The sequence below is a fragment of the Chelonoidis abingdonii genome, chromosome 1 (genome assembly GCF_003597395.2).
Source record: "Chelonoidis abingdonii isolate Lonesome George chromosome 1, CheloAbing_2.0, whole genome shotgun sequence".
Classification (NCBI taxonomy): Eukaryota; Metazoa; Chordata; order Testudines; family Testudinidae; genus Chelonoidis; species Chelonoidis abingdonii.
Genome location: NC_133769.1, coordinates 156,300,071 through 156,327,598, shown reverse-complemented (window position 1 = coordinate 156,327,598; position 27,528 = coordinate 156,300,071). Strand labels below are relative to the sequence as shown.

Genomic DNA, 27,528 nt, shown 5'->3' with positions numbered 1-27,528 from the left:
CCTATGGAGACGTCTGGCCGGGCGGGAGGGAGCCGCACTGGGCCCATGGAGGAGCCTGGTGGGGCTGTAGGTGACCCCTGCGCGCGCCCGCTCTCTCTCCCCCCTTGCTCCCCCGCGCGCGCTCTCTCCCCCTGCCTCCTCGCGCGCCCCCGCCCCCTCCTGACGCTCTCCCCCTCTCCCCCAGGAGCAGCGCTGGTTGCGGGCGGCCCGGGCCTTCCTCTGCGAGACCCTCTGCCCCGCGGGGCCGGGCGGCGGTGGCCCTGAGCAGCTGGCGGACTCGGTGCTGCGGTGCCTGCGGAGCACATGGGGCGGGCGGAGCGGGGAGCTCCCGCTGGGCTACAGGTAACGGGAGGGGCAGCGGGTCCCTGCCCGCCTCAGCCGCGCTCGCTGGGGCCCGCGCCGCCTGCCCCGGCACAGGGGCTGGGACTGGGGGTGCTGCCGAACCCCCGGGCTTGGAGCGGTTTGCATCATCTCCGGGCTTTACAGTTCGGTTCTCTCTCAGCAACCCCGCTATGTAAAGTGCCCTGGTGGGGCTCCTGTCTGCGCCACCTGGACTGCTGCCCCCTCCCCCCCCCCGGGGGGAAGTCAGATCCCTGCTCCGCCCCCACCTCGGTGCGGAGCATCCCCAACCCCCTGCTACACGTGGGGAACTGCAGGTCCAGGGCCCGCCAGCCCGGCTCCCGCTGCCAAGACCTAACAGAGTTTCACTGGAATGACTGTTTCACAAGATCTGGATTTGAATGACTGGCCAGTAACAGCACTTGGCCCTTCAGGACGGTTTGCTTCTCTGAAGCTGCTTGGCTTGTCGGACCTCAGAGGTGTGGGTGTCTTTTGGACAACCCTACAGCCCTTCTTGACTTAGTTGACTCCCACCGCTATGACCTGCTGACCTACACCTGAAAGTTAGGACAGCCTACGTGCATTGCTACCCTGCACGGCGCAGTAAGTTTGACCTCGACCCACACAACTAAGTGGATGGAAGAGGGAGGTGGATTTACTACCTAATGGAAAAAACCCTTTTGTGGCTGTAGTGAGTGGCTGTGCTACAGTATTACATAGTATACCTGAATTTGTGCCATAGCAGCACTTGTGTAGACATGTCCCAAGTCCCTGTGATTCTACAGTGCTGCTAACTGCACTTCATCTGCACTTAGTGGGAGCCCTAGTGTAAACAACATTCCAGCATCACAGCCCTTTCCAAAACCCTGTCAACTAACTGCTAGGTGCAAGTGCTGAAAACAACAGCTGCGGCATCGTCTACACTTGAGCTTACAATGTTGCTGATGCTGGTGTTGACACTGGTGGGAACTTTTTTCTGAAATTTCCTAATGTAGACAGGGCCTATGCCTGTGATGTGGGTATTGTTATTTTTAGGCACATATATTAAAACTAGCTGGGTTGGGAATGAACTGGCAGTGCTGCCCATGACTCTCATACTTAATCCCTTGATCAGTCTCAGCATTGTAGAATCTTAGACACATCTTTGTTCATTAACAGCAGGGCTGGCTTTAGGCCGATTCAGCTGATTCCCGGGAGTCGGGCCTGGCTCCTAAGAGGGCCCCACACCTTAGGTGCCTTTTAAATTTTTTTTACTTACGTCCGCTGAGGTCTGCTCCGGGGTCTTCCATGGCCCTGCTCCCCTGACCAAAGCGCCACCGGGAGCGTGGCAAGCTGCCCCGCAGCCCCGCCCTCCCCCGGCTGGAGCTCCGGGCCCTTTAAATAGCCCCAAAAGCCCTAGGATAGCGGAGGGCTCCGGGGGCTATTTAAAGGGCCGGGGCTCCGGCTACTTCTGCCACCCCGTCCTTTAAATAGCCGCAGGAGCCCCGCCGCGCCCATGTATTCTCCAGGGCTCCCACGGCTATTTAAAAGGTTTGGGGCGGGATAGAAGCAGGGGAGCCACGGACCCTTTAAATAACCCCCAGAGCCCTGGGATGGTGGGAGGCTTGGGGGCTATTTAAAGGGCCAGGTCTCCAGCTGCCTCTGCTGCCCCCCCTGCCCTGCCCACAGCCAGCTCTGCACCCCGTGCCCACAGCCAGCCCCTGTCAAACCTCTTGCCCTGTCTCCAGTCACCCACTACCACACACCCCTGTGGCCCTGCCCAAAGCCAGCCAGCCCCCCACACAGCCCTGCCCGCACCAGCCCTGCACACCCAGCCTCAAACCCCCTGCCCTGTCTCCAGCCAGCCCTGCACCCCTTGCCCTGCCTGCAGCTAGACCCTACCTCTAGTCAGCCCCTGCCCTGCCTCCAACCAGCCCCATGTCCACTGCTGCCTGCAGTTCCCAGGGGAGTAACCCTGCACATCTGCTTCAATGAGGGGGGCAGGGAGCAGCTGGGACCCACACATGTGCACACCCGCAGGGAGTGGCAGGGACCCACACGTGAAATGGCGGTCATTAATAACCAATCAACAGCATATATGATGCAATGTACATAATATATAATTGTATTATTTATATAGTTATGGAAAGTAAATAATACATGGAAGAAATGAAAGGCTTTTTTTTACACCATTTTTTTTTAGTCATCCCTGCCAGGACCCCACCGAAAATGTTCAAATTGGGCCCCGCACTTCCTAAAGCCGGCCTTGATTAATAGTACCTGATGGTGTGCAAAATTTCTCTTTATCCAGTCTCTTAGTTTAAGCTTGGCTACATTCTTACAGTTGAAGAGAAGAGCCTGAGACCTCTTTGATTTGGCATCTCTCAGCCTCACATCCTTTAAGCAAGGCCTGTTAAGATGAAGATTTAACTCTAAGGTTGGCAGCATTGTTTTGATCTGTCTCCCTATAAGCAGCACAGAGACTACAGTCAGCCACTCTTCTAGCTACAGGTCAGCACCTCCAAGCACTTTGCTGGGGAAATGAGATCAGTATTGATTTAGAAAGCAGAGTGCCCCTTACAGAGTCATCCATATCACTCACTCCACGCAGTTTCCTTGGTCTTCTCATGAAATCTCCCATTACTATTCTGCCTAAACTGTGGGATAAAGCCCTCCCACATCTCATAAAAAGGTTGTTCAGATGAGTATATTTTTCAGTCTCTGTTCCCAAATATTTCTCCACAAATCCTGTGTATGCCCAGCCGTGTGACCACAGTCCAAAATGAGTTGTGCTTCCTATGAGGTACTCACGGGTAAATGTGCTGTCAGGGTAAATGTGGAAATAGATTGTGTTTCTGATACACTGGCCATTTCAGTGTTGAACCCTGTGTCAAGCCATTGAAATGAGTACATTCATCCCCAAGATTTCCCATATGGTGGCACAATCTGTCGGGACAACATTTAAGGCTGCATAACTGCACCTGTGCTGAACCTGACCTGCTGCAGCAAAATGTCTAAATGTCCCTCTTCCTCCCCAGCTTCAGCCTCATCCCTTCATATTATCATTCTTTCCCTTTTCTCTAGCTTCATCTCCATCTCTGACCTCCAGTGCCAACAACGCACACCCTGCTGTAGTCACATGACCTGGAGCACCAGTGACTTCAAGAAATGGGCTCACCAAGGTGAGGTCATCTTGCCCAAACAGAGTGTTCTGCCACGGACTCACCTGATCCTGATTGGCTACCTGACGGATGGAAGAAGGCAGGAGGGAAAAGAGAAGCTAATGGATGGCAACCTGTATGTGCAAGACAGCACTGGTTCAGTTCCCTGTGAGGTATGGCAACAGGCAGCTTGAGAGATCCTGCTCTTGGTAACATTTCTGAGGGACCTTGCAGACCGCAGGAGGATTGAAACAATCTGCAAAAGATTGTGTAACTTGGGAGATCAAACATATGTCTTGCGAGGGGAAGGCAGTGAGTTCAAGTGCAAGGGAGGAAGGGTGAAATATGTCAGCTCTTTCATTGCTAAAGAGCTAACTACCAAACTTACTGGACTAGGGAATGACCGGAGAAAAGAGGCAGGGGAAGAAGGTTGTACCTGTCAATTACATTGAAGTGTCGTTTCAGTTACTAATTAAGTAATGGAGCAAACACTTTGAAAGAGAGAGAGACTCTGAGAAACTGATGGGACCGACAGCAGTAAGCTTGAATTACAGGCTATGGAGCTGAAATAAGTGCAACAGGGGAATTATGCTGGGCTTTCGATGAAGCATGTGATACAGTATATCAAATCTTGGCTTGGATGGGGTGGTACCGTTCTGAGGCCTTCCTGGAGGATCTTGAATAAAAGGTAAATGGCAGCATCTGGAATTAGGGACAGGAGGTTGACACTAGTGATGGAGGCCCAGGGCTCTCTGTTTTGCCACTTATCAACAATCTAAGAATGGGGGAAGAGAATGTTAATTATATTTGCAGAGGATACTGCATTGGAATGAGCTTCAAACACTGGTGAAGACAGAGAAAGATTAGAAATATGGTCTGGAAATACTAAGTGCTACCAAAACTTAGGAGGCTGTAAATGCATCCTCACCGGACCCTGGAAGGGGAGAAACCGGGCCCAGGGAATGCTATTCCTAGTGCCCAGCAAATTGCTACTCCTGAAGGAGGGCAGAGATGGAGTTCCCAACGAAGCTGCCAGGGTTGGTCAGATCAACCCACAGAAACCTCCTCTGGCTAGAGGAAGCTCTGCACTGTGGGGGAAGGGGAGCTGGGCGGGGGGTCTGGGTGCAGGATGTGAGGCTCAGTGGGGTTGGGGGTCCCAGATGCACAGGGGTTGAGCAGACAGGCAGAGTGGCTCCCTATACAATGACCTCTTCCCCCACTTTCTGGCACCATCACTCCTCAGCCATGAGGGGCGAGGGTGTCACTGTACAGGGAGCTGCTCCCTCTGTCTGCCAACCCCTGTGCATCTGGATCCCCGCACCCAACCTCCCTCACTGAACTCACATACCCAACTGAGCCCCCCCATCCCACGATCCCCCCCCCCACACACACACACACCCCCGAGCCTCACCCCCTTCATCAGGAGCCCCCCACACCCAGACTCCCACCCCACTGAGCCCCAACCAGTTGCACTCTGACACCTTCACTCTAGACCCTTCCCTCCCCCAAGCCCTAACCACCTTCACCTGGACTCCCCTGCAGAGTCTCCCTGTACCCCTCACAAAGTCCCTGTACATCCAGATTCCCCCCTTCACCTGGACCCCTCACAAAGCTGCCCGCAGCCATGTTGCGCCACACAGAACCCTGGTACTCTTGAGGAAATTCCACACCAGAAAATTAAAAAAATTTAAATTCTTCAAAGTTCTTCATATTTTATTTGTCAAAATAACACAATATAATCACACCATTTTAAATTATTTTGGTAATTTATTTCAAAATACTTCTTGGCACATAATTGAAAATGGTGTAATTATATTGTGTTATTTTGACAAATAAAATTTGCAGAATTTTTTGACACAGAATTTTTACTTTTTTGGCACAGAGTCCCCTCAGAAGTAAAATTGCATAGGCGTTTACAAGGCTATCTATAGTTAGGGGATCTCTCTTGGAGCAAAAAGGGGTTTATTTCTCTACAGATCAGTCACTGCCACCGCTTGAGGAGCAACAAAATGAGCATCTTGCTAGGAACTGATCTCTTCTCTAAAATGAGCTGTGAGAGCTTGTGCTGTGCGACGGGAAGGCTGGGCTAATGCTGTAACTGTTTTAGTTCTGGAGTTGTATTGTGAATATATTTCAAATTGCAGCACCTTTTCTTTTTTGGTTTAGCTCCTGCATTTTGAATCTGAGTGGCTGGAGCTACTGTTTCTCTTCCCCAGCTGGGCATACATACCACAGACGAGTCAGAGCTCAGCTGGATATGTGGAAATCCTGGCAGACCCAGTGCCAGTGGATCCTCGACCAGAGAGAGTGGTTGACGCCATCCCTGTCTTCTACCCAGCAACGGCTGCACAATTGCTCAGCACCAGGTAGACGCTCAATGCTCTTAATTCAATGTGTGCAGCAGTTGCTACTGCCATTTGTCACAGGTTCACTCTACATCACAGCAAGAATCTGGCCTGTTCAGGGAGATGTTAATTGGGTCAGATCCATGTTGAATATATGAGAGAACAAGTGAGTGGATATAATACTAAATGTGTATATTAAATCATTTTAATCAATGAATGACCTATACTCCAAAAATTTGTTGGGTTTGCATAACTTGGATAAGGTACAGATTGAAACTTTCATGATTCCATAGATTTAAATGACCAAAGTAAAACTTAGGAAATAATAGAAAAGATATGAAGATAACAAAATATGCATTTAATTTTAAGTGACAGCTCATTTAAAATAGTTAATTTAGCATAAACAGGTAACTCTTATGGAATAGTGAACCACAGTAATCAAAGTCACAAGTTGTGGGTAGGTAATTCTAAATGTAAATACTGAACTAATAATATCACAATATAGATCACAATTCAGAACCTTATTAGGTTGCTAATTAAGATAAAGGCCCATTTAAGCTAATCAGAATGTCTGTCATAATCTTTAAAGTTTATAAACTTGGAAACTAAGCAATACATTTAGTAAACACAAATTCAGGTTTATAATTTCAGATTACATTGTAGATAAGTGGTATGTTTGTGAAATCTTTTATCTCTTTCACAAAGACAAATAGGTTAATTACACCAAATATGCAGAATAATTCAAAAGCTTATAGTTTCTTTTGACTTTCACCAGTAAGTGAATCACAGTTAAAATATTCTATATCAGGCTAGTTTAAACATTTTTTTTATAAGCAATGGTAATCTTTTTAACTAAAAGATTAGTCATTCAACAGGACTATTTTCTTATCTATATTTTAGAGAAAGCTGTAGGCTGGGTGAATCTTAGTTTTTCTTCTGATGTCTGTTTACTTTAAGCTTGCCTAAGTCATTAATAGATCTTACTGCTTTAACAGAGCAGGCTATAAGGAGATCTTTATACTGAGGTTGTAATGAGCACACCAGTGTGTCTTAGCTACTTTAGTCATATAATTATTTAAAAATATTTCCAAACAATGAAGTTGAAATGTATTAGTAGTGACTAAGACAAATTGTCCATTTAAGTCATATACAAATTTTATAAGCCAAAGTATGTACTCTTGAGAACTTGGCTTAACATGAGCATTTGTCATATGCTTAAAAGGAGTCTTTGATACATAACATCAAGATACATGAAATTTTCCAGCAACTTGTTATGGTTCTTCTCAAGATGAGTGCATGTTCACCACAGCCTTTGGTTCATGGTGGTACTGTGGATGGTAGGCAGCTATCAATCCTTTCTTCTCTGGATCTTGCTCATGCGTTCTTTCTTTTTTCTTTTCTTGGATTCAGAAAAGATAGTGGCAGTGCATAACTTTGGCAAGTTTTTTAGGGTTTACCTGAATCTGGATCTTTCAGATTTCTGTGATTCTTCTTAGCTTAGGTGCAACATGCCTCAGGTGGCACATGACCAAGATTCATTACCGAATTTGATCCACTGGTTGGATCATTAGCTTCCCCGTCTTAGGCCAGGTACTGATGGGGAGTGTGACGAGATGGTGACCACCCATTTGAGTCCCCAACTCTTTTGTCCAAGAGATGGTCTTTGCAGATTTCTTTGTTTCTCCTTCCTCCAAATCTGCAATGTTGTGGCATTTTTTTGTTTGTTCGTTTTTTATTTTGTTTGTTTTGTTTTTGGTAGCACGGTAGCACAGTAGCACCTAGAGTCACCAACCAAGATTTGAGGTCCCATTGTGTTAAGCACTCTATGTACATTTAGTAGGAGACAGTCCCTGCTGTGAAGAGCTATCTAGACAAGTTAAGCAAAGAGTCTGAGAAAGGAAGTAGTAATGTGGCTTGCCATTTTACAGATGGGGAATTGAAGAACAGGGAGATCAGGTGATTTGGTCAAGGTCCCATGGGAAGCCTGTGGCAGTGTAGGGAACTGAACTCATGTCCTGAGCCTCTGTCCAGTGATATAAATGCAAGATCATCCTTTCTCTTATCCAGTTTCAAGTTGACATCGCCACATTGTCTCATTCAGACACCTGATCTCTTGATAAATAATGTTATTTATGTATCAGAGGGGTAGCCGTGTCAGTCTGGATCTGTAAAAGCAGCAAAGAGTCCTGTGGCATCTTATAGACTAACATTTGTGCTCCAATACGTCTGTTAGTCTAAGGTGCCACTGGACTCTTTGCTGCTAATGTTATTTATGTCACTTTCAAAATGTCCAATCAGAAACCTAATATCTGCATGTTTAAATGTTTATCTGTTATCTATAGCTGCTTTAAATTAATCTGCTGGTCACGGGTACCTGATCATCTTGCCCGATTCTTCCTGTTTTTTATAACTGTTTCCTGTTTTAGAATTCCTGTGAGAGTGCATGCCACGCTTCTGGGGTCAAGTCAACTTTTGAAGTAGCAGAGATTTGTTTTATGATAATCTGGACTCTTTTGATCTTGCAACAATAAAGATGTAACATACACAACTTTTTAAAAGTTTCTATGAGTCCTCCTGTCTGTATTCTTAGTCTTTTCTTATTTTTATGTATCTCCATCTTTGAATAACATCTCTTACCCAGAATTCTGCTATAATCCTGTTGCTGGCTCTGGAATTCTCCTTTTGTGCTATCAGATTATAAATTTTAATATTCTCACTGTATTACATGTAAAAAAAACTATGTTAAAAGAACATTATTTCAGTTGCAAAGTCAAACACCTGAAAGTCAGGAAATCCCAGCTTTATGCCTATGCAGTTATGCCTATTCAGCCCCTTTGAGCACCCATCCTGTGCACTGAATGAGGCAGCGGTCCTGTGAGAAATTGTAGATGATCATGTAATTTAAACACCTTATCATAATTTTGTTTTGCATCCCTTATTTGCTCTTGTTTCTATTATTTGTCAAATAAACCTTGTGTTATTACAAGTGCTCTATGGTATATTGGAACGATGATTTAAGCTAAACTGGGACATGCTGCTTTTTTAGGGGCAGAGGATTGGGTTTCTGTGAGTTGCCAGTGTCAAGGCTGGATATCCCAGGGGAACGTTTTAAGGGGACTTGGGGACCAGGCTGCACCTGTTGTTAACCTGCAAGGTGAAGACGGGGCTGGCAGAGCCTGGAGGAGAGTGCTTAAGTGGATAACAGGCTGGTGGTGGTAGGGAGCTAATGCTCTGCCACCATAAGCAAGGCTGCCTCCCCTTAGATCCAGGGGGTAACAAGGTGACTCTCAGTCTTGAGTATCCTGAGACCCATTACAGAATTGTGTGTCTTGTCATTTTTTTAAACCTCATCCCCATCCCTAGGAAGAGGGAGAGTCCACTTTACCCCTTTGGGATCTTTTCTTTCCGTGAGTAGTACATCCTGCACCACACGTGCGCCTTGGCTTAGTTGTTGGCCTAGTTCTGAGTTCTGCTTCCATCTCTCCTCTCCCCTTCACTCCCCTGCCCCCAACTTCCAGTAGGGTTCCGTGTCAGAAAAGAGCAAAGCTGAATGTGGCAGGTGAGCTGGCCAGACTCAGCACCCTCCTGTGCATCCACCACAAGACGTTCTTTTTCCTCTTTCTGAAGTGCTTCACCTCTGCTGCTTGTGTCCCAGTGCTGGTGCAGGTGAGTCCTTGGGGCTTTGTGTACTCCTGTGCTGATGCTTTTCAAGCCCTGCCATGAGGTCAGCCTTTTCCCATCTTGATTCTTATTTATCCCTTTATTATTCACAATGATCTTGTATATCTCTGGTACCTTCCATCCCAAAGGGTCCCATAGCACTAGATAAATTGCATAGAAGGATCATTGCAACCTGCAGAAATGCAGCCGCCATTGAGGTGATACACAGCTCCACTGCTCCAGGGGCTTGGGCTGGAGTGTGGTGCAGCCCTGGAATCAGGGAAGATATTGGTCTGCATTTCTAGGAACACACTGGCTGCAGGAAAGGTTCTTCTCCAGTGCACTGGATGCTGATGTTGACTTTGCTTTCTCTGCTCTAGAAACCTCCCCAGCTAGCTTGGCACCACATGCTCCAGTTGGGCCATGGCTATGTGCTGACAGCATTGAGTGTGTCCGGCCTGAAGGCATCAGGGCACAAGGTATTCGTCACCAGCTTCTCCTCCTGCCTTCTCCCCTACTGTGCAGAGCAGGTGAAGGAGCAGCCTCTGGAAATTGCCTGGCGGGGAGGACCAATTCAGCCAGTTTCCCCTGAGGCCACTGTGCAGCTCCCCCTGGAGCTGACAGATGAGAAGTTGCCAGTGCCAGCCAAAGAGTCCAAGATCCTGTCATACATGGTAAGGAGCTATCCCTCACCTGCACCCTATTCCTGCTTTTAGAACCACGTCCCCCTGAATTTCAGCTCCTGTCCTGCAGGGCCCATGGGCACCGTCTGCGCTATGGGATCACATTTTCCCCCAGGCCCAGTGCCCTCTTCACTCTTTGTAAACTCACTACTTTTCTCTGTGCTCTTGCTCCAGGGGATCATCACCCGAGTACTAAACACCCAGGCTGGCCTCTATGAGCTTGATAACAAGATCTGTCTGTGCCTTGCTTACCAGCAGCTGTTGAACTCTGCCCGTGGACTCCGACCAGGAGCATGCGTGGAGGTGAGGAGATGCAGCTGGGAGTTGAAGCACATCAGAAGGTAGGGATAGCTGAGGCACAGCCCTGTGGGTAGTGGTGTGTGGAGCAAGCTTGGTGTTCAGGGTGGGGATAGGAGTACTCTAAATCTTTCAGTCAACAAGGAGGGTAGTCCAGAATCCAGCTAAATCAGGGATATGACTGGGCCTGGGCCTGGCTAGAGGTGGCTGATAGTAGCTATTTGCTCCCCTGATTCCCGCATAGGTGGCAGCAGATCAATGAAGGCCCCTTAGGGTTGATGAGAAATGTAGTGGAATAACAAAGGGCTTTGTGCAGGATGAGAGGGTCTTTAGGGAGGGGCAGCAGAGTGGCCACTTTCTCTCTATTAAGTCATGTGTTTGTGTCTCTCAGCTCCGGGACGTCCACCTCCTGCAGAAGCCCCTGGCTTCTTTCCCGTTTGTTGTTGTCCTTGGTGCCTGTCTGCACAGCATTGTCCTTCTCAAGGGTTTCTCAAGGCTCAGCACCTTCCACCAGCCTGTAACCTCCTCTGGAAATCTCTACATGCAACTGCTCTTCCGGTATAACCTAGGCCTGCCACTCTATCTGTGGCTGGTGAGCCTGTTGGAGATGCTGGAGCAAAGGTGAGGATGTACCTTCCCCAATCCCATTGGGAAGGAGTTGTGTAGGCCATTCAGAGCTCTGCCAGACAAATCCCTCCCCCTGCCCCCCTTCCCTTCCATTGCACACACTTTGTGTCCTTGATGGTTCTGCCTATGCACTGGTTGCTTCACTCTTCTCTCCTAGGGAAGTTGTAGTTTGGTTTCTGTGATTCACTACTGGGTTCTGTTACATAACATGGTTTTTGTTCTGGAAAAGTTAAGGTTGCTCAAGTACAACTGCCAACCTAAATATTAAAAAATAAGACATGCAGTTATGTCAGACACCCTACACAGCAGCCAATCCACGTCAGTTTACAGAAAGTGCAGTCTTTATCTGTCCCCATTCAATACATATCTATCACATCCTCTGCTAAAACAGCCTTATAATTGATGCTAGCTGCAGTCTTCAGTTCTTTGTTCATTTCTTACCTAGAGTCCTGTTTTAAAAAACATTCACACAATTAAGGATGTTCATGGTCCTGCCCTTACTTTTAAAGATTTGTTGGTTTTGAATTTAGTGATATTTTGGGGGGTATAAGAAATTCATAGATTATAGCTGAGGGTATCTTTAATTTAAAAAATTATGTATGTATAATAAACATACCAATGTGATATTCCCAACCTTCCCTTCATCATCTGTATTCTCAGGACCTCTAATTATATTGTACTTTATGGAAGCTGTAATATTAAAATGTAGTAAGAGACATTCTTGCAGTAACCTTTGTTTTTTCCATGTAATTTCTATAGTCTGTGTTTTGAGGTTTGTATGTATGTTAGCAAATGCATACTGTTGGTATATGAAGTGTTTAATTAGTTGTACATGGTTTATTAACAAACAGTGGTGTACAGACTTATCTATTTTAGGTACAGTAGAACCTCAGAGTTACAAACACCAGAGTCATGACCTGACCAATTAATCACACACCTAGTTTAGAACCAGAAGTACACAATCAGGCAGCAGCAAAGACAAAAAAGCAAATACAGTACAGTATCATGTTAAATGTAAACTACTAAAAATATAAAGGGGAAGCAGTATTATTTTTCTGCATAGTAAAGTTTCAAAGCTGTATTAAGTCAATGTTCAGTTGTAAACTTTTGAAAGAACAGCTATAATGTTTTGTTCAGGATTACGAACAATCTCCATTCCTGAGGTCTTTGTAACTCTGAGGTTCTCCTGTACCTGCATGGCTCCCTTTACCGTAGTATGTGAGTGGTAGAGAAGTACCGTTACCCTCATTTTACAGAACTGGTGGATAAGTGACTTGCTCAAAGTCACACAAGAAGTCTCTGGTGAACTCAGTTCTTCCAAGCCCTAGGCTAGGGTTCTAACCATTGACCCATCCTTCCTCTCCTGTTGGCTTTTGGCATGTTATTTGTCTATTTATGAATTTAAGTATAACTTTTTGTCTGGATTTAGAGATGACCAGAATTTTCTGAACTGCAACCAAAAGTAAAATATTCTAGTGGATTTTGGTCACTGATGGCTTGAAATTGTTTCTAATGGGTGAAGAAGGCTGTTTCACATTTCAGATCTTATGCTTGCATCACTACCAGACCATAGTTATGGTTATCTTAGTGGAGTCTTTTGTTTATGAAGATGATGGAGGATGAAGTGCAAATGGACTTGTTGCTGTGTAGTGTGTTTGACATAACTTATGTGGATTTCCTAATTTTTTAATGTTTGGGTTGGTAGTGGTGGCTGGCGGGAGAGGGAGTCCTGTTGCCTCAGACACAAACATGGAGCCAGTCCAGTCATAGTGTTCTCTCTGCGTGAGGATAATCGAGTGATCTACCAGTATGAACTCTTGATGTGCATATGATGTTCCCCTGGTGTTATCTGGACTGGTGATCTGCTAGGTCACTCCAATCCTCAACTCTGGGAGCCAGCCTTAGCCTGCTCTGCTGTTCACGCACAACCTCTGGCATGTAAGCTGCTCCCAGCTATGTGAGTGAGCACTTTTGGCCAGCCACTGCTTGGATTGTGCAACTGAATGACGCTAACCAGTATCTCCAGTCCCAGACACAACCCTGGGAACCTCCATGTTGCAATGTCCAGTTATGCCCGCTGGACTCTGCAAGCTCATGAGTTTGTCAGTTTAACAAAGAAATTGATATGTACCAAGCTTGTTTTCCCAAGGGGAGTTTCTGACACGCTTCAAATGCACTGCTTCAGGTAGAATAAACAAACACGTTTATTAACTACAAAAGACAGATTTTAAGTGATTATAAGTCAAAGTACAAGAAGTCAGATTTGGTTAAATGAAATAAAGCAAAGCGCATTCTAAGCTGATCTTAACACTTTCAGTGCCCTTCCAAACTTAGATGCTTCTCACCACAGGCTGGCTGGTTGCCAGCCAGGTTCTCCCCTTTGATCAGCGCTTCAGTCGCTTGGTGGTGGTGTCTGTAGATGGAGGTAGAAGAGAGAACATGGCAAACATCTCTCCTTTTATCATGTCCTTTATTCCTTCTTGGCTTTGCCCCCCTGCCCTTCAGAGTCAAGGGAGTGTTACCTTATCGCAGTCCCAAACTGACCAAGGGAAGGGGGTGACTCACTTGAGAGTCCAACAGATCCTTTATTGCTGCCTAGGCCCGTGTCTTTTGTTCCTGTGAGGCTGGAGTGGGTTTGTCCCATGCATGCCCTAATGAGAAGTGAACTGCCCCTCTGCTCTTGGAGAGTTTTTACCTGGGCTTTTTTTAAGCCATGAGGACGCATTTTCAGCCTCATAACTATATACATGAAATTACAACCTATAACATTACTATAACTACAATGCTCAGTACATCATGAGCCTTCCAAAGACATCCGACATGACAAACTTTGCATTGAATACCACACTATCATATTAAAAGGATGAACATGGGAGTAAAGGTTGTTCCCCCAAGGTACAGAGTGTCACTGCACGTGTATAGTCTCTTCTGCTCACTCATTCCAACCAATGCAATTACAGCGCGCAAATTAACTTGAGAGGAATGGTTGCTTGATTTATAAATTCCTGCATTGAAACCAGTACTTTGTGGTTGAACACTAGAGCATATCCTTTAGAAAGATCCAGTTTGATCTAAAGATTTCAAGTGATTAGGCATCCTTGGTAAGCTGTCCCACTGGGTAGTTGCCTTCATTGTTTAAAAACTTGCGCCTTTGAATTTATCTAATTTCAACTTCCAGCCAGTGAATCTTGTTATGGCCAGTATTGCAAACTCCAGGCAGTCAAAACTCACGTTAGACCTCCTAATGAAATCACAACATGTATTTAAAAACAATAACAAAAAGATGAAATTTTTTAATTTGCCTTCTGATTTTTGAGTCTTTAGAGGGGAGCCACACATACCCAACTTATACATGGGTCATTTCATGTTAAAAATGAATCTTAAAGGCCTTACAAAATATAGATCCCCTGATTGGAGGAGGATTCCACTCTGCCATCTCATAACCCCTGGATTTTAGGGAGCTGCCATTCTCTCCATCTTCACTTTCTCTCTGCGCCCCCTTGTGTCCCCTAAGTACGCCTGCTCCTCACATCCTCCCTCTCTACCACCATATTTCCTTCTTATATTTTGCTTAGTCTCATGCCTGCACCTTACATTCAAGCAGAACTGTGACACAAAGGCTCCTTGGCACCAGCTTGCAAAGGTTTCATTGTCCTGTAACAGCAAGTCCTATCAGGTCTGACAAACACTATAATTAGCACATTGTTCTCACAGTATTTGTCTATGAAGAATGTCATATGAGATCTTATATGAAAGCCAGGATCACACTGATCCTCATAAACATTCTGTGATATATACATGGATTATATTTAAGAAATTATGTACATGTACTAAACATATGTTTTAAAGTCTAAGTCAAGGCAAAATTGGCAAACAGGTTTTGAGTCAGGCAAAGGACATTAATTCACCTGTCTTGCATGTGGCTATGTAAATCAAGCACTGAAAACCAATACAATGGAACCCAGATCTGCATACAGAGTAAACAGGGGGATGGGAAGACCCTGAAGACTAAACCACAGGGGGTTGTCGTGTCATGGCAGGAATGAACTTTGAAGAACCTAAATAAATAGAATGCAAGGAGATGTTTTGTTCATTCACTGAGGAAACCCCTTGAAGAGTGGGTTGGATGCTTGGATGTCTGAAAACCAGCTAGTTCTGCAAAAGACTGGATCTCTAGGGGGAAATCTCCTTTATTAAATAGGAAAAGTAACCATTGATAAGTGTGGACCCAGGTTTTTATGTTTTTGTTTTATATGTAACCATTTCTGTTTCCATTATCCTTATTATCTCTTAAATCTTAGTCTTTTGATAATAAATTTAGGATTGTTTTCACTGTATCTCAGTCCTGTGATGATCCCAAGTTTTACTACTCAAGCTTTGTGTGTTGTATACTGTTCCCTTGGGGACAGCAAACCAGTGATTTCTGAGAGTGTCCAGTGACAGGAGCTGGATATCACAGGGTACCGCTTCAAAGAGGATTGAGTTGCACTGGTTGATTAACCTTCAAGACAAAGTGAAGTCTGGCAGAGCCCTGAGGAGATTGTTTAGGTGACTAACAAACTGGTAATGTCAGGGAGCAGGCATCCTCTTAAGCATGAGCAAATTTTCCTCTTGCTGGAGGCAGGGGGGTCCTGGGCACCCTAAGAAAGTGTCTCAGTAACATCCTTGCTGTATATGCAATTCTTTTTCTTCACTATGGGTAAGCTACTAACGCCTGTATCATTCCTCCTCCTCCTCAGGTTTTGCTGTTTCGTTGGGCGCCGGCGGCTGTTCATCCGCTCTGTGCCTCAAGGCCCTGGAGTAGCGGAGAAGTTTCTTGTCCCCATTCTGAACACTGTGGTGCCTTCTAAGGCGCGAGTGAGAGATGTTCATCATGAGATCCTAGCAGAAATGCACCATTGTCCCCTGCAGCAGGTGGGGCCCTGGTCCCTGAGCTCCCTGTTTGTCTGAGGGAAGGAGACTCATTTTGTTCCTTGCTTTTTGTATCGTTTAGTATCAGCCCCTGGAGCCCCCATGCCAGGCCCCACCTCTTTCTCTGCTGCGCTCTGTGGCTGAGCAAAGAAGCAAGGAAGCCTTTAATCCATCGCAGCTGCTGTCCCCCTTGGAGGCCCAGCACATGAGCACCCAAGAGCTGAATCGCAGACTGGCTTGGTCCTATGATACATTCTCAGCAGAGAGCTTCCAACCCCGAATGGTACGTGCTAAACTCCCCTTGCCATCTGACCTACAGGAGCTCCCCTCCTTCCTCCCACTTTGATACATGGAGGTTGGGCCTGGGGCTTCTCTCCTCTTGATTGACATGTGGGTACCTCCAGTCGGGGTGAACCTTGCTTTCCCTGCCAGTGATGTAATGAAAGAGACACTGGTTGATTCTCTTCACAGCTTCCTTTCCTTTGCAGGTGTTGCTGGGGGTGTTGAGAGCTTCCTGCAGCAGCGGCTCCCTTCAGCTGCGGGACAAGAGTGCTTCGATTCCCTGTGTGATCTCCCGCAGGGATGGGAACCCCTTCGCTGACACAGCTCTCATAGGTGCGGCCCACTCCGCTCCAGTGGGGGATCCTGGCTGCTTTGCTTGCTGGCCCTAGGGGGTGAGCGGGAGGGAAGTGAGGGGGCGCTGAGCTCTCCCACTGCCTTGCCTGCTGGCTTTGGGAGCAAGGACACTGAGCTTGCTGTCTCTGCTTTACCTGTCTGTTGGCTGAGCTCTTCTCTCTGGTATGTTTGCAGGGTCTCTTTTGCAGGTGGAAACCTACCAGCTTGTGGTGGAGCAATTTCTTCAAAGTGACTTTCCCTCCTGGGAGCAGCTGTGGACCCTGGAACATGTGAGGGGCAGAGAAACAAGGCAAGTGCCCCTTAGCCTGTGCTCAGGAGTAAAGGCCTTGGCCTCCCAAAGGGAGGAGTAAAGAAGTTAAATGTAAGTGGGAAATGATCCCACTGGGCATGTGCCTACAGCTGGGTGCATGGGGCAAAGGGGAATACTCCCAAGAGCCTGGAGAGCAGTTCCAGACCCTTGGCTGGGAGGGAGAGTCATCCTGAAGCCTTGGATGGGTAGAGGTAAAGGGGGGAGCTGCCCAGTGCTCTCACTTGCTGTTTCTTCCTCACTCGCTCGGCCCCAGAGTAATGGAAATGCGTGTCTGCTACTGTCCTTTACCTGAGATGCAATGGTTGAGACAGATCCCTGGTGATGTGTTTGAAGGTTTCCCTGATGCTGTTGAACCTCCTGGCTGTTCTTTTTTCCTCCTCTGGCACCAGCTTCTGGAGTTCCCCAACATGTGCTCCTGTTAAATCACACCCCTCTCCCCCCCCAACTTGTGGTGCACACGCACACAGTTTCTCTCTGTGGAATTCAAGTTGCCGGTGGCAGCTGTTTTGAGGGGGCCATTCCTATTCTCATCTAGTCCCTCTCTGTCCATGTCAAATGAAGAGCCAGAGTGACACTGAGCCTGTGCTTCCTGCATCACAAAGCCCCTGGGTGGTGAAATACCCCTGCAGTTCCTCGTCTGTATAGGTATTTATAAAGTTGCCCATTAACGTGATATCTCAGTGCCTAAGTGCATCTCCTATGCTGCCTGCACGAGGAGGGTTCCTCTTTCTGGGACAAACCCCCTATCTCAGTCTATCCTGGATACGCTAGGTTCAGCAGGCCTTCACTCCATCCGTTCCTGCTGTCTGAGTCTTTGGCCAAGGATCCCTTTCTCTGCTGGCTGCCTAGTTTGGAACCTCCCTGCCTACTAAGTTGGAGCTGCACTGATACCTCCTCTTTGCTCCTTTTCTCACTCCAGGCTGTATGTGCAATTCTGCTTTGAAGATGTGCAGATTCTTTATACACCTGAGGTGCAAGTCCAAGAGGGTCCCACAAGCAGTGACAGTCCCTCATTGGGGAAGAAGGATGTTTGCAGCTCAAAGGTTGAGCTGGGATCTCCAGAGGCAAAGCTGCCAAAGTTGGAGGGGACTAGCCCAGGAGCTGACTCTGAAGAGGGCTGTGATAGAGGCCAGAGCAGTGCCAGAGGAACCAGCTGCATGTCTCGTCTATTCCTGGTCACCCAGAAAGAGGGGCTTATGTCACGCAACTACCTGCTGGCTGCAGAAGGAGATGGAGAGGGGCAGGAGCTGCAGCTCAGCTTCCAGGCCACCATACTCTGGATGGGCAAACCTCAGCTCTGGGGGCATCCCAGGAAAATTGGGAACCTGCCAGAGGTGGAGCAGACCAACCATCAGAGGGAGGACAGCGAGGCCCAGCAGAGGGTAAGGGAGGGCTGGAGGAAGCCATGGGAGTACCCTTCTGGTTAGGGTGTGAGCTGGATTTTGGTATGGGGAGCCTGCCTGAGGGTCAGGGGAGCCAGGTTCACAGAGAGTGGGAGGACAGTTGTCCCTTGATCACTGATGTTTGTGAATGCCAGGGGCTCCCTCCCAGCTAGAGTGACCCGACAGCAAGTGTGAAAAATAGGGACAGTGGGTGGGGGGTAATAGGATCCTATATAAGAAAAAGACCCAAAAATCGGGACTGTCCCTATAAAATTAGGACATCTGGTCACCCTACTCCCAGCCCACCAGGAAGAGCTCCACTTACCCTCTCTCTCTGCCCTGCAAGTGTTCCCTGTCCCCTCCCCCACAGAGCACACCCCACTGTCACTTTGTAATCCAGCCTCTCCTGCAGGACACCCTGAGGCCCTTTGCCCATTCCCACCATGATGAGTTCTGCCTCCTACCTCCCTCACCAATGTCCCTCCCTCTTCAGCTTCTCTTGTCCCATTCCAGGTGCTGCTGCTGTTTATGGGAAGATCACTTCGATGGTTCCCATTCCTGCACCCGGGTGGGCTGTACCGGCTAATTGTGCCCCAGTGTTTGGTAAGGAGGGGCCTTGGTGCTGCCCCCTGCAGGGCCCCATCCACCATGTGGGACTCCAGAGCTGGGGCTTGCGCTTCACCCCCACCTCGTTTTTTCATCATTCTCAGAATAGCTTGTCACTCTTTGGCTTACCAAAGGCATTTCCTGCAATTGAAATCTGGCTCTCCCTGTGGCCATGAGAGGGTTAAGGGAAGCACATTAAGCCAACATCTTGCTGGACTCAGTGTTGTGCTGTTAGCAACACATCCCGTCCCTGAATGACAAATGGAATGGCCAGGATGGTGCTGTCCCTTGCGCCACCTACAGGCTCAGCAGTGGCTCCTTGGAAGACAAGGAGTCACAGCAAAGGAGACTAAGCACCTTCTGGCTTTGGGGCTCATATTGCTGCCTCTACCCTGCCCATGAGTCAATGTGTTTAACCTCTGTGTTACACCAAAATCCTCAGGCATCTCTGCAAGGGCTTTTCTGCTGCTGGTCCCCGGGCCCCTCCTTTTCCATGTATGCTTGAGGCCCTCTCCCCTGCTGATCTCTCCTCATGCCTCCCTTGATGTGCCTCCTGCGCTGTTGTTCTCACAGGACTTTGGGGTGTTTGAGCGGCCCTGTCTCTCGCCATTGCAAGGGAGGCTTTTGAACCAGCTGGGCTGCCCCTCGTGCCTGATAGTTTCAGCTACCTGGCACCTACAGCATGAGACCTGGATCTCCTGCCTGGCTCAGCCCCAGGTATGCAGCATCGTATAGCTCTGGGTTTCCATGAGTGACTAGGAGTTCTTCCCTGGGGATCTGGTTCAGGAGACCATACAAAACACCCATCGACACCATGAGGGGCTTTGGCACTTCTCACAGAAGCGAAGAAAACACTCCCCAAGCCATTCTGCCCTGAAACCAATGCTGGGGAATGGTAACCTCTCAGCATTGCACTGTTCTGTGCTTCATGGCCCAAGGAATGGATGTGGTTATGGGCCTTGGGTGGGAGCTGTTCCATATTGGTGGTGGGTGCATATCATAATCCTGTTAAGTCTGTATCTCCTCCTTTTCTAGGTGATCCCAGGGTCAGAGCGGGCAGAAATGGGGCAGAAAGTCTTCTCCATTCCAGAGCTACTAAGCAACAGGTATGTTGGTCCTTCCTCTGCTGTGGTGTTGGGGTCACTGAGACATGACCACCACTTGGGAAGTGGGGTCAGTGTTGGCTCCTAGTGAGGAATGCACTTTACTCAGCCACCTGTGCCAACCCCTGCAGTGCAGTGGGGTTTCTTTGGAAATCTCCCTCATGCAAGTGCTGGCCTGGCCTGACCCTATCTAGCGTATAAAGTGTGACAAGATCACAAGTGAGATATCTTCCGAATGGGACCCCAAAACAGTTTCAGCTGTGGAATTGGGTGCAAGAGGTCTCAACTGAATCCCTCTCAGAGACTGGGGGTGTGGAGTATCCTGTTCAGAAAGTCTGAGGGCTACCTTCCGCTGCCTGTGCAAAGGCTATTGAATGGGGCTGGAATGCTGGTCTTTTCAAAGTGTGTTTTAAATATGAATAGAGTGACTTTGTGCAATGAAGCCCTCACCAGGCTCCTACAGTAAGGCTGATTCCCATTCCATCTCCTCACCTGACCAGCTTCTAACTTGGGTATATAAATCCTCTGCTTTTCCAAAACCTTATTTAGGTAAGTTTCTAGGACTTGTCTTCAGAATGTCTCCTACCTCATTCACACCACCTCAGGCTCTGATGGCTCCCTTCCACTACTTTCCTGTTGCTTTTGCTCCTGCTTCTCCAGATCCAGCAACAGGAAGTGTGTGCAGGGAACCATGTACTCTGCTTTTGTGGGTGTAGGAATGATCTGAACTAGCTCCACAGAAGCCTGTTTTCCAAGTTCTGTCTGCAACCCATGTGCTGCAGCCCCAGGAGTCAGTCCCTCAGTGGGAGCCAAGGGTACTGTGCCCTGCTGTATACTAGCCCCACTACACACTGTCTATAACATGGCTGAGAGTTGTGGATTCTGGTGGGGTTTATCGGCCACTAAAGACCTTCCACTCCTTCCATGACAGCTGCAGTCTTGAGTCCCTTGAGCTTATGGCCCTCTCCTAGGTTTATTGCGAAGGGGCTGGCGCATGATCTGCTCTGGGCTGGGCTTCAGAACATGCTTCCCACTCTGTCTTGACCTTCAAACGTGCTATACGCACCCATTGTCATCTCAGGGATTCCCTGTGAATGGGAGAGCTCATGGGAAGAGATGGATAAGAATCTTACATGCTGAAAGCTTGAGTTCCTAGCCCACTGTCTGGCTGGTGCAGTAGCAAAGTACGGCTGAGTTGTATAGGCCCCTGACGGAAGGCAAATGAAGTACAGTTGTTGAACAACAGTGATGCTCCCCTGCAAAGGGCTGTCATAAATCCCCCCTGCCCTCACCTCTCTTATCCCAGCTTTTATCCTGCCACACACCCTGGTCTATTGCTCTACCACATCACTTCCTAGGCTAGACAACATTCTGCATAACATGGACCAACACGAACACCAGCAAGAGGCCCAAAGAATCACGGGGCAGAATTCAGGCTGTGTACGTAATGCCCTGGTGTAATCGTGGCCCTTACGATGTCCAGGGGGTCCTGGGACAGATGAGCTCAGGTGAAGGTGCTGAAGTGGCTGTGCCTTAAATTTCCTCTGTTGCTGGAACCTCAGAATGGGGCATCTCTTCAGCCATCAGGCTCTGCCTCTGGTCTCTGTGGCAGGACAGAGCCCCTGATTCTTTGCTCTGCTCTCAGTTTCACAGGCTCCCTTGTCTCTTTCTCTGGTGAGATAGTGGAGCGGACCTTGTGTGCTTCCCCTGGGAATGAAAAGCTCTCTGCACCCTGCAGCATGCAGCGGCAGAAAGGTCAGCACATGCCTGCCTCTGGCAATGCCTGGTCCTCTCTGCACTGAAGGAGATAAGACACTAAGCCCCATTCTGTGTGCATATGCTAGGGGTGAGGAGGAGCGTGCCGCGGTGTTGCAGCCCTGTCCGTGTGTCAGAGGGACAGAGAATTTCACCCTGTGCCTTTGTGCGTGCCAGGGTTGGACACCATGCCCTGGGGCCGGGGGAGTGGGGGGGAGTGCTGCTGTGTCCCATTGTGAGTATGTGTGTCAGGGATGGGTTAGGTCATTCTGTTTTGGTGCCCGTGTGTGCCATGTAAGGGGGTGCTCTGCCCTGGGACATGTGGGGCTAGGGCACCGTGTCTCATTTTGTGTGATGGAGGCACAGGCACCAACATTCCTTGGCGCTGGTGGGTGCTTGTGCCCGCCCTGCCCCAACTCCACCCCCTTCCTGCCCCTATTGTACCCCTCCCCAAATACCCGCCCCAGCCTCGCCTCTTCCACGTGTGTGCCACATTCCTCCTCCTCCTCCCCCATCCCTCCCTATTTCTCACCGTAAGCACTGGGAGGGAGGGGAGAGAAGGAGAACACGATGGTGCGCTCGGGGCAGAGGTGGAGCGGAGGTGAGCTGGGGCGGGGGTGTGTGTGTGTCAAGGAGCTGCCGGTGGGTGCAAAGTACCCACCAATTTTTCCCCATGAGTGCACCAGCCCCAGAGTGCCTATGGATGGAGGGACCAGGACTCTGTCTCCTGAGTGTGTTGGGAGCAAGTGAAGAAGTGCTTGGTCTTGAGGTGAGTGTGGGGGAGGGAAGGTGCATGGGCCTATGTGTACAGGAGGAAGCAGAGGACACTAATGTATGATTGTGGGGACCGGGTGCTGGCTGGTGTGTGGGGTAGAGTTACTGAAACTGGCCTGTAGCAGGGCAAGCTGGGAGGTGGGATAGAGCAGCTGCTGGTGAGCTCATTGTGTCCTTGGCTTTCTGTATGCCTAGGGACCCTCCTGCCCTGGGATCACAGTGTGAAGCTGAGCGTCTCAGCTGCTCCTGGCTCCCCTGTTGTGCTGGATGTTTACATAGCAGTTGCCTACCTTCAGCGTCTCTGGGGTTTGCTGCCCGGGGCCAAGATTCTCTTCCAGAACCTGCAGCGCAAAATCTCCAGGTACGTCTAGTCCCTGAACAGCTATCAGCCCAGATCGAGCCCCAGACGCTCCCTTTCCCCAACCACACAGGTACATGTCTCCCTGCCACCATCCACCTTGGCCTGTGGTCTTGTGACCTGTGATCTGACCTGGACTCAATTGGCCGCATCCTGCTCCCTGTCCTGATCTCTTGCCCCACTTCCTTCCTTCCTGATCTACTGTCCTTTCTCCCTTCTTCCTGTTCAGCTACCACCCCCATTCCCATGAGCCATGCCAAAGGCGAAAGGAAGACCCCAGCCCATCTGGACAAAGGAGCCTCCTAGAGCTGCCTCTAATGTTTGCTTTTTTATGTTGCAGATTCCACAATGTTTATTGCACATACATTGCTTCCAGCTGCATCAGCATCCTGGCTCTGCCGCGCACCTGCTTGCTCCTTTCCTCCAAGTGAGTGTGGGCTCTGCCTCTCTCTTCTCCAGGGGAGTTTTTCTCCATGGCGAGTTATTCATTCTTCTTTTCCAGTCCTGCAGGTATAGCCTCCAAGTCGCCTGCAGCCACATCCCCTTCGCTGGTGTTTCTGTCCAACCTGCTGCTTCAGCCTCACAGCCTGTCCCAGAGCCAGATCTTCTGCCACTTGTCCTGTGTCCTGGCTTTGTCCCTGCAATGGACCTGCTCCATCTGCAGCAGCATCTTCAGAGAGGTGCCCACAGGGATCACTGGGGAGGAGCCCTCCTGGGAGCCGTTTGCTTTCCGCTCAGATGCCGTTAGCTGTCTTACTGAGCCTGCTCTCTGTGAACGTAGCTCTTGTCAAATACAGTTTAGGAGAAATTGATGCTTCCTGACCTTTCCCAATGCCAGACCCTCCTTCCCAGTGTCTAGCATTAATGACTCTCTCACAATAGCGCCACGACAGAAAAGGGCCCAAACCACCAGTTGCAGAGATGCATGTGACTCTGATGTTTGGCTTGGCCACAGGCTGGGCTGGCTCTGGGCTGAGTGGGTGGGCTGTGCAGGAGAGAATCCTGCAGGGTGTCAGTGCTCTGCCTTCCCAGTGCATACTCCATTCCTGCAGGAGGGTTTCAGTCCCACCCAAACCCTTAGCCCAGGGACCCTCAGCCGTGGGGGGCTCCTTCCACTTGAGACACTGTCCTTGGGACTGCAGTTAACAAGCTCTTTAACTTGGGGTGGCACAGGGAGCGTTGGCTCCTCCCCCCACTCTCAGCTCTGACTTCTGCTCTTGCTTCAGGGGAGGTGCAGCCGACACAGCCCACCCTGCCCATCGCACACAGGAGTGAGTCAAGCCAGTGCCAAGTAAGTGCTGAGGGGGGCAGGGAGTGGGAAGAGGTGGGTGGAAGGAAGCAGAGACCACCACGCTAGGGGAGTGAGAGTTGACCCAGTGAAGGCTGGTTGAGAACAGCTGATGTGGATGGAACAACCAGTTAGAACTCTGTGTCACTTCCCTTTGGCGTGAGCACAACGCTCCTTCCCTCACAGAGCTCACATGTGCCTGCTCTTCAAACTGATCTTGCCATTGTCTGTGTCCATCTGCGCTTGGCCTGCAGGATCCTGGTGGAGGATGGAACAGGTGAGGCTCTGGTGCTGTGCAAGAATCAGCAGGTGGCTGCAGTGTTAGGCCTGAGCCCTGTGGAGTGGAAAGCTGTGCAGAACAATGTGCAGAGAAGGGGCAGCATTTTCATTCAGCATGGAGGAGCCAGTCCCAGGCCTGGGGTAAGTGGCTTATTCTGGCAGTGGCTGCGGTGCTGGGCCTGAGCCTAAGTTGAGAGGGAGTCCACAGACTCCTATGTAGCCATCTGGCTCACTCCACAGGTTCACTAACAGTACTCTGGTTCCTTCTTCAGTGTGTGGAGGAGCCTCAAGACCTTGTCACCTGCTACCTGAAGAGCCTGTGTAGGAGCCGTGCCATCTGCCGGCCCATCCTGCTGGCTTTCAGCCTCGACAGGAAGTCCTCAAAGATTCCCCAGCCAGGTGCGTAAGTGCCGTCAGCTCTCACCATCACCCTCAATTGCTGCTTGACAGGGCAAGAAAAGAGTCACCTTACTAGGTGGCAGGAAGAGGGCTGGGGAAGTCCTCCCAGCAGCCAGGAGGAGGAGGAGGATGCGCAGGCCACCTCTCTTGAGCTAGCCCAGGGGAAATCACCCAGGCTGTCAGTCCTGCCAGTATCCACAAAGCAAGGTCCTCTGACTTCAGCCAGGCTGTGTGGGATGTTGATTCATGTGCTTTGGCATGTCTTGGTGGATTTATGGTTAGAAAAGTGACCACGCTGTCTCCCAAAGGTCAGACTGCTGGGGGAAGGAATGTGGTGCTGCCATGTTCCAGTTCTGTCCATGATCCCAGAAAAAGTGGGATTTTTTTGCTAAAATTTTTAGCAGGATAGTTGTCACTCTTAGACTTCAGTTAAAAATCTGGGGAGGGAGAAGAGGGGAGTGTATCTGCCTTTGTTGGCTCTTTCTGGTGTAGAGGGAGACTGGAAAGGTTATTGTTGAGAATTGTTTATTTACATGAGAAACATCAAGTCTTGTCTTCACTATCCTTATTGGAGAGCTCTCTGGAGAACTGGAACTGCTTCTTGTGGTGACTTCTGCGTATTCTCACTCCTGGAATGAGTTTCCACTTCTCCAATGTTCCTAACACACAGATGTGTCATCTTTAGGAAGCTGTAAGATCCTGACATCAGACAAGAGCAGGTCAAGTCAAGACTTGGACTGGAGTTTGCTGGCAAGGTCCCAGAATGCATAGTGCTGGCACCTTGTGGAGATCTTCGACCAATCAGTATTGATCCCAATGCCGCACTGGTGCAAGGGGTGCTGTGCTGCTGAGAGACTTTCCTCTATCAGTTGGCACTGATCCCAGGACTTTAGCATACTCCCAAAGTAGTACTGTGCTGCAGTGTGGGATGGGTGACTCAGTGAAGGTGCTGTCCTCTGGAGATGACCTCTTTCACGCGAGGTGTAAATTCCTTGTTTGTAAAGCTGGTGCTGGCATTAGTGGGAGTAGGTGCCTATCCCCATACACCTGCCGGGTGAGCAGTGCATAGCTCTTAATTCTTACATGCTGACTTTAGTCATAAAAAGTAAAAATGCTCTTTCCCTCAGAATGAGAGCATTGGTTTCCATAGCCCAGCATTCTGCCTTCCTCAGTCTCTCCACAGTTCGTTGGTTACAGTGTTCACTTCTTGTCCTGCACTGCTGAGCATCTGTTAAACAGCTGCTGCAGCCCACCTCTGAGTCTTATGTTGCCACACAGTGCTGGGTGAGTGGATGGAATGTGAGCTTATCAGTGGGCTATTTGTATTTTCTTTCTCCGTAGATTCACTGCAGCCGAGAAGGTTTCTGTGTGGTGAGATGGAGTTTGTGTCCCGAGTGGGAGCTCGACTGAGCTTGATGTGCCTGAACATCCAGGAGGCAGATCCCAAAGTCTTGTGCAGTCTGAGCAGCAAGAGGATCAAAACATCCATCGATCACTCAGCTTGAGGCCTGGTCTCTCACTTCTGTCCATAGGGAAGGAATGAGAGAGCCTCTGATACAGCTTGGCTACACGTGTGTTCGGGCTGAGACTACAGGCTGTGGGCTGCGACTGGGATGTTTGTTGTTAGGGCTTTGGGGTCAGTGACTGAGGGATGGAATTGATTTCCTGAGGGATGTCATTCTGGGACTCTTGACATGGCCAATTGAGGGCTAAAAATCTGGGAGTGACAAGTGCTCGTCCCCTCTTAGCACTCAGCCCTGGGCTGGACACAATACAATTTGTGTGTATTTTACAGTATAATATCTAATGTAAATAAAAGTATTTTTAATAAAATGGAAAGACTGCCATGGGTGTTTGTAGAGAACTTGGGCGAAAGAGCATTTGTACCAGGTTTGAGAGCTGGGCACTGAGCTGCCTAGATTGGCTTGCCTGCCTGAGAAACCAAACAGCAGAAATGGGGAGGGGCACAGAATCAAAGCTGAAACCAGCAGCCCCCATAGAAAGTGGTTTGAAAAGCATCTGGGTGGGTCTAGATTCAAAGGGGACTTAGGCAGTGCAGTGCCAGTCCTAGGCACCCTGCTACCCAGGTTAATTCTGAGCCCCTTGTATTATATGGAGCAGTGAAGCACCTAAGGACAGGCTATTCGGCAAGCAGAGCCAGGAGCTGCGTATGGTGCCAGGAGTGAAGTGCAGAGGAAGGGGATGGACTGGCTGGGTGCCTTGCATTCCTCGACCTAGAGTTATGGTCCTGTCACTTGCGTGTGTGGAGGAGATATTGCTGAGACACATAGCTGGTAAGAATAATAAGTTCATTGATATCAATGAACAAAGAGGTGAGCTATGATATCAGTTGGTCAGACTGAAACAGGTTTTAAAAAGGCACATGAACATGAATTGAAGCAGACAGTCATACAAGTTTAAGTTCATATAACGAAAGCTTTGGCCTTCTGGCTCTTCTCACTAGACTCAGTCAGATGCTCCAAAATGGCTGCTCTGTGTCAGTCTCTTACCCCTCCTCAAGCTAACATTAGGCACTGCCCACAAAATGCAAAAAGACCCACTTAGGGATCATCTTAGAAGAACAACTCTTTTCAAGGGTTATATAGAAACATAGAAACCACACATGAAAAAAACCA

At 48.9% G+C, this 27,528-nt stretch overlaps 1 protein-coding gene across 4 annotated transcripts; it reads left to right on the top strand.

The window, feature by feature from the left end:
* Positions 1 to 26,725, top strand: CTC1 (CST telomere replication complex component 1). Of its 4 annotated transcripts, none has more exons than XM_032773594.2 (24): positions 1 to 66; positions 185 to 342; positions 3,403 to 3,652; positions 5,646 to 5,845; positions 9,346 to 9,490; positions 9,865 to 10,158; positions 10,342 to 10,470; positions 10,856 to 11,085; positions 15,831 to 16,005; positions 16,085 to 16,285; positions 16,491 to 16,617; positions 16,813 to 16,927; positions 17,868 to 18,330; positions 18,844 to 18,933; positions 19,510 to 19,653; positions 19,972 to 20,042; positions 21,685 to 21,794; positions 22,764 to 22,929; positions 23,267 to 23,353; positions 23,429 to 23,606; positions 24,153 to 24,217; positions 24,469 to 24,634; positions 24,766 to 24,892; positions 26,234 to 26,725. In XM_032773594.2, the coding sequence occupies exons 1-24, from the start codon at positions 4 to 6 to the stop codon at positions 26,395 to 26,397; spliced, it is 3,918 nt and encodes a 1,305-aa protein (XP_032629485.1). In that variant the 5' UTR covers positions 1 to 3; the 3' UTR covers positions 26,398 to 26,725. The 4 variants fall into 4 exon arrangements, with proteins under 4 accessions (XP_032629485.1, XP_032629484.1, XP_032629486.1 ...); XM_032773593.2 differs by having other exon boundaries at positions 9,343 to 9,490; XM_032773595.2 differs by lacking the exon at positions 19,510 to 19,653 and having other exon boundaries at positions 9,343 to 9,490.
* Positions 26,726 to 27,528: the final 803 nt, after the last annotated feature.

Bases quoted from the DNA above. Each gene is read 5' to 3' on its own strand.
- CTC1 (XM_032773593.2), top strand. From the start codon at position 4: ATGGAGACGTCTGGCCGGGCGGGAGGGAGCCGCACTGGGCCCATGGAG. The intron at 18,331-18,843 runs GTAAGGGAGGGC...GTCCCATTCCAG, and splicing joins ACAGCGAGGCCCAGCAGAGG to GTGCTGCTGCTGTTTATGGG. The intron at 23,354-23,428 runs GTGAGTGTGGGC...CTTCTTTTCCAG, and splicing joins TGCTTGCTCCTTTCCTCCAA to TCCTGCAGGTATAGCCTCCA.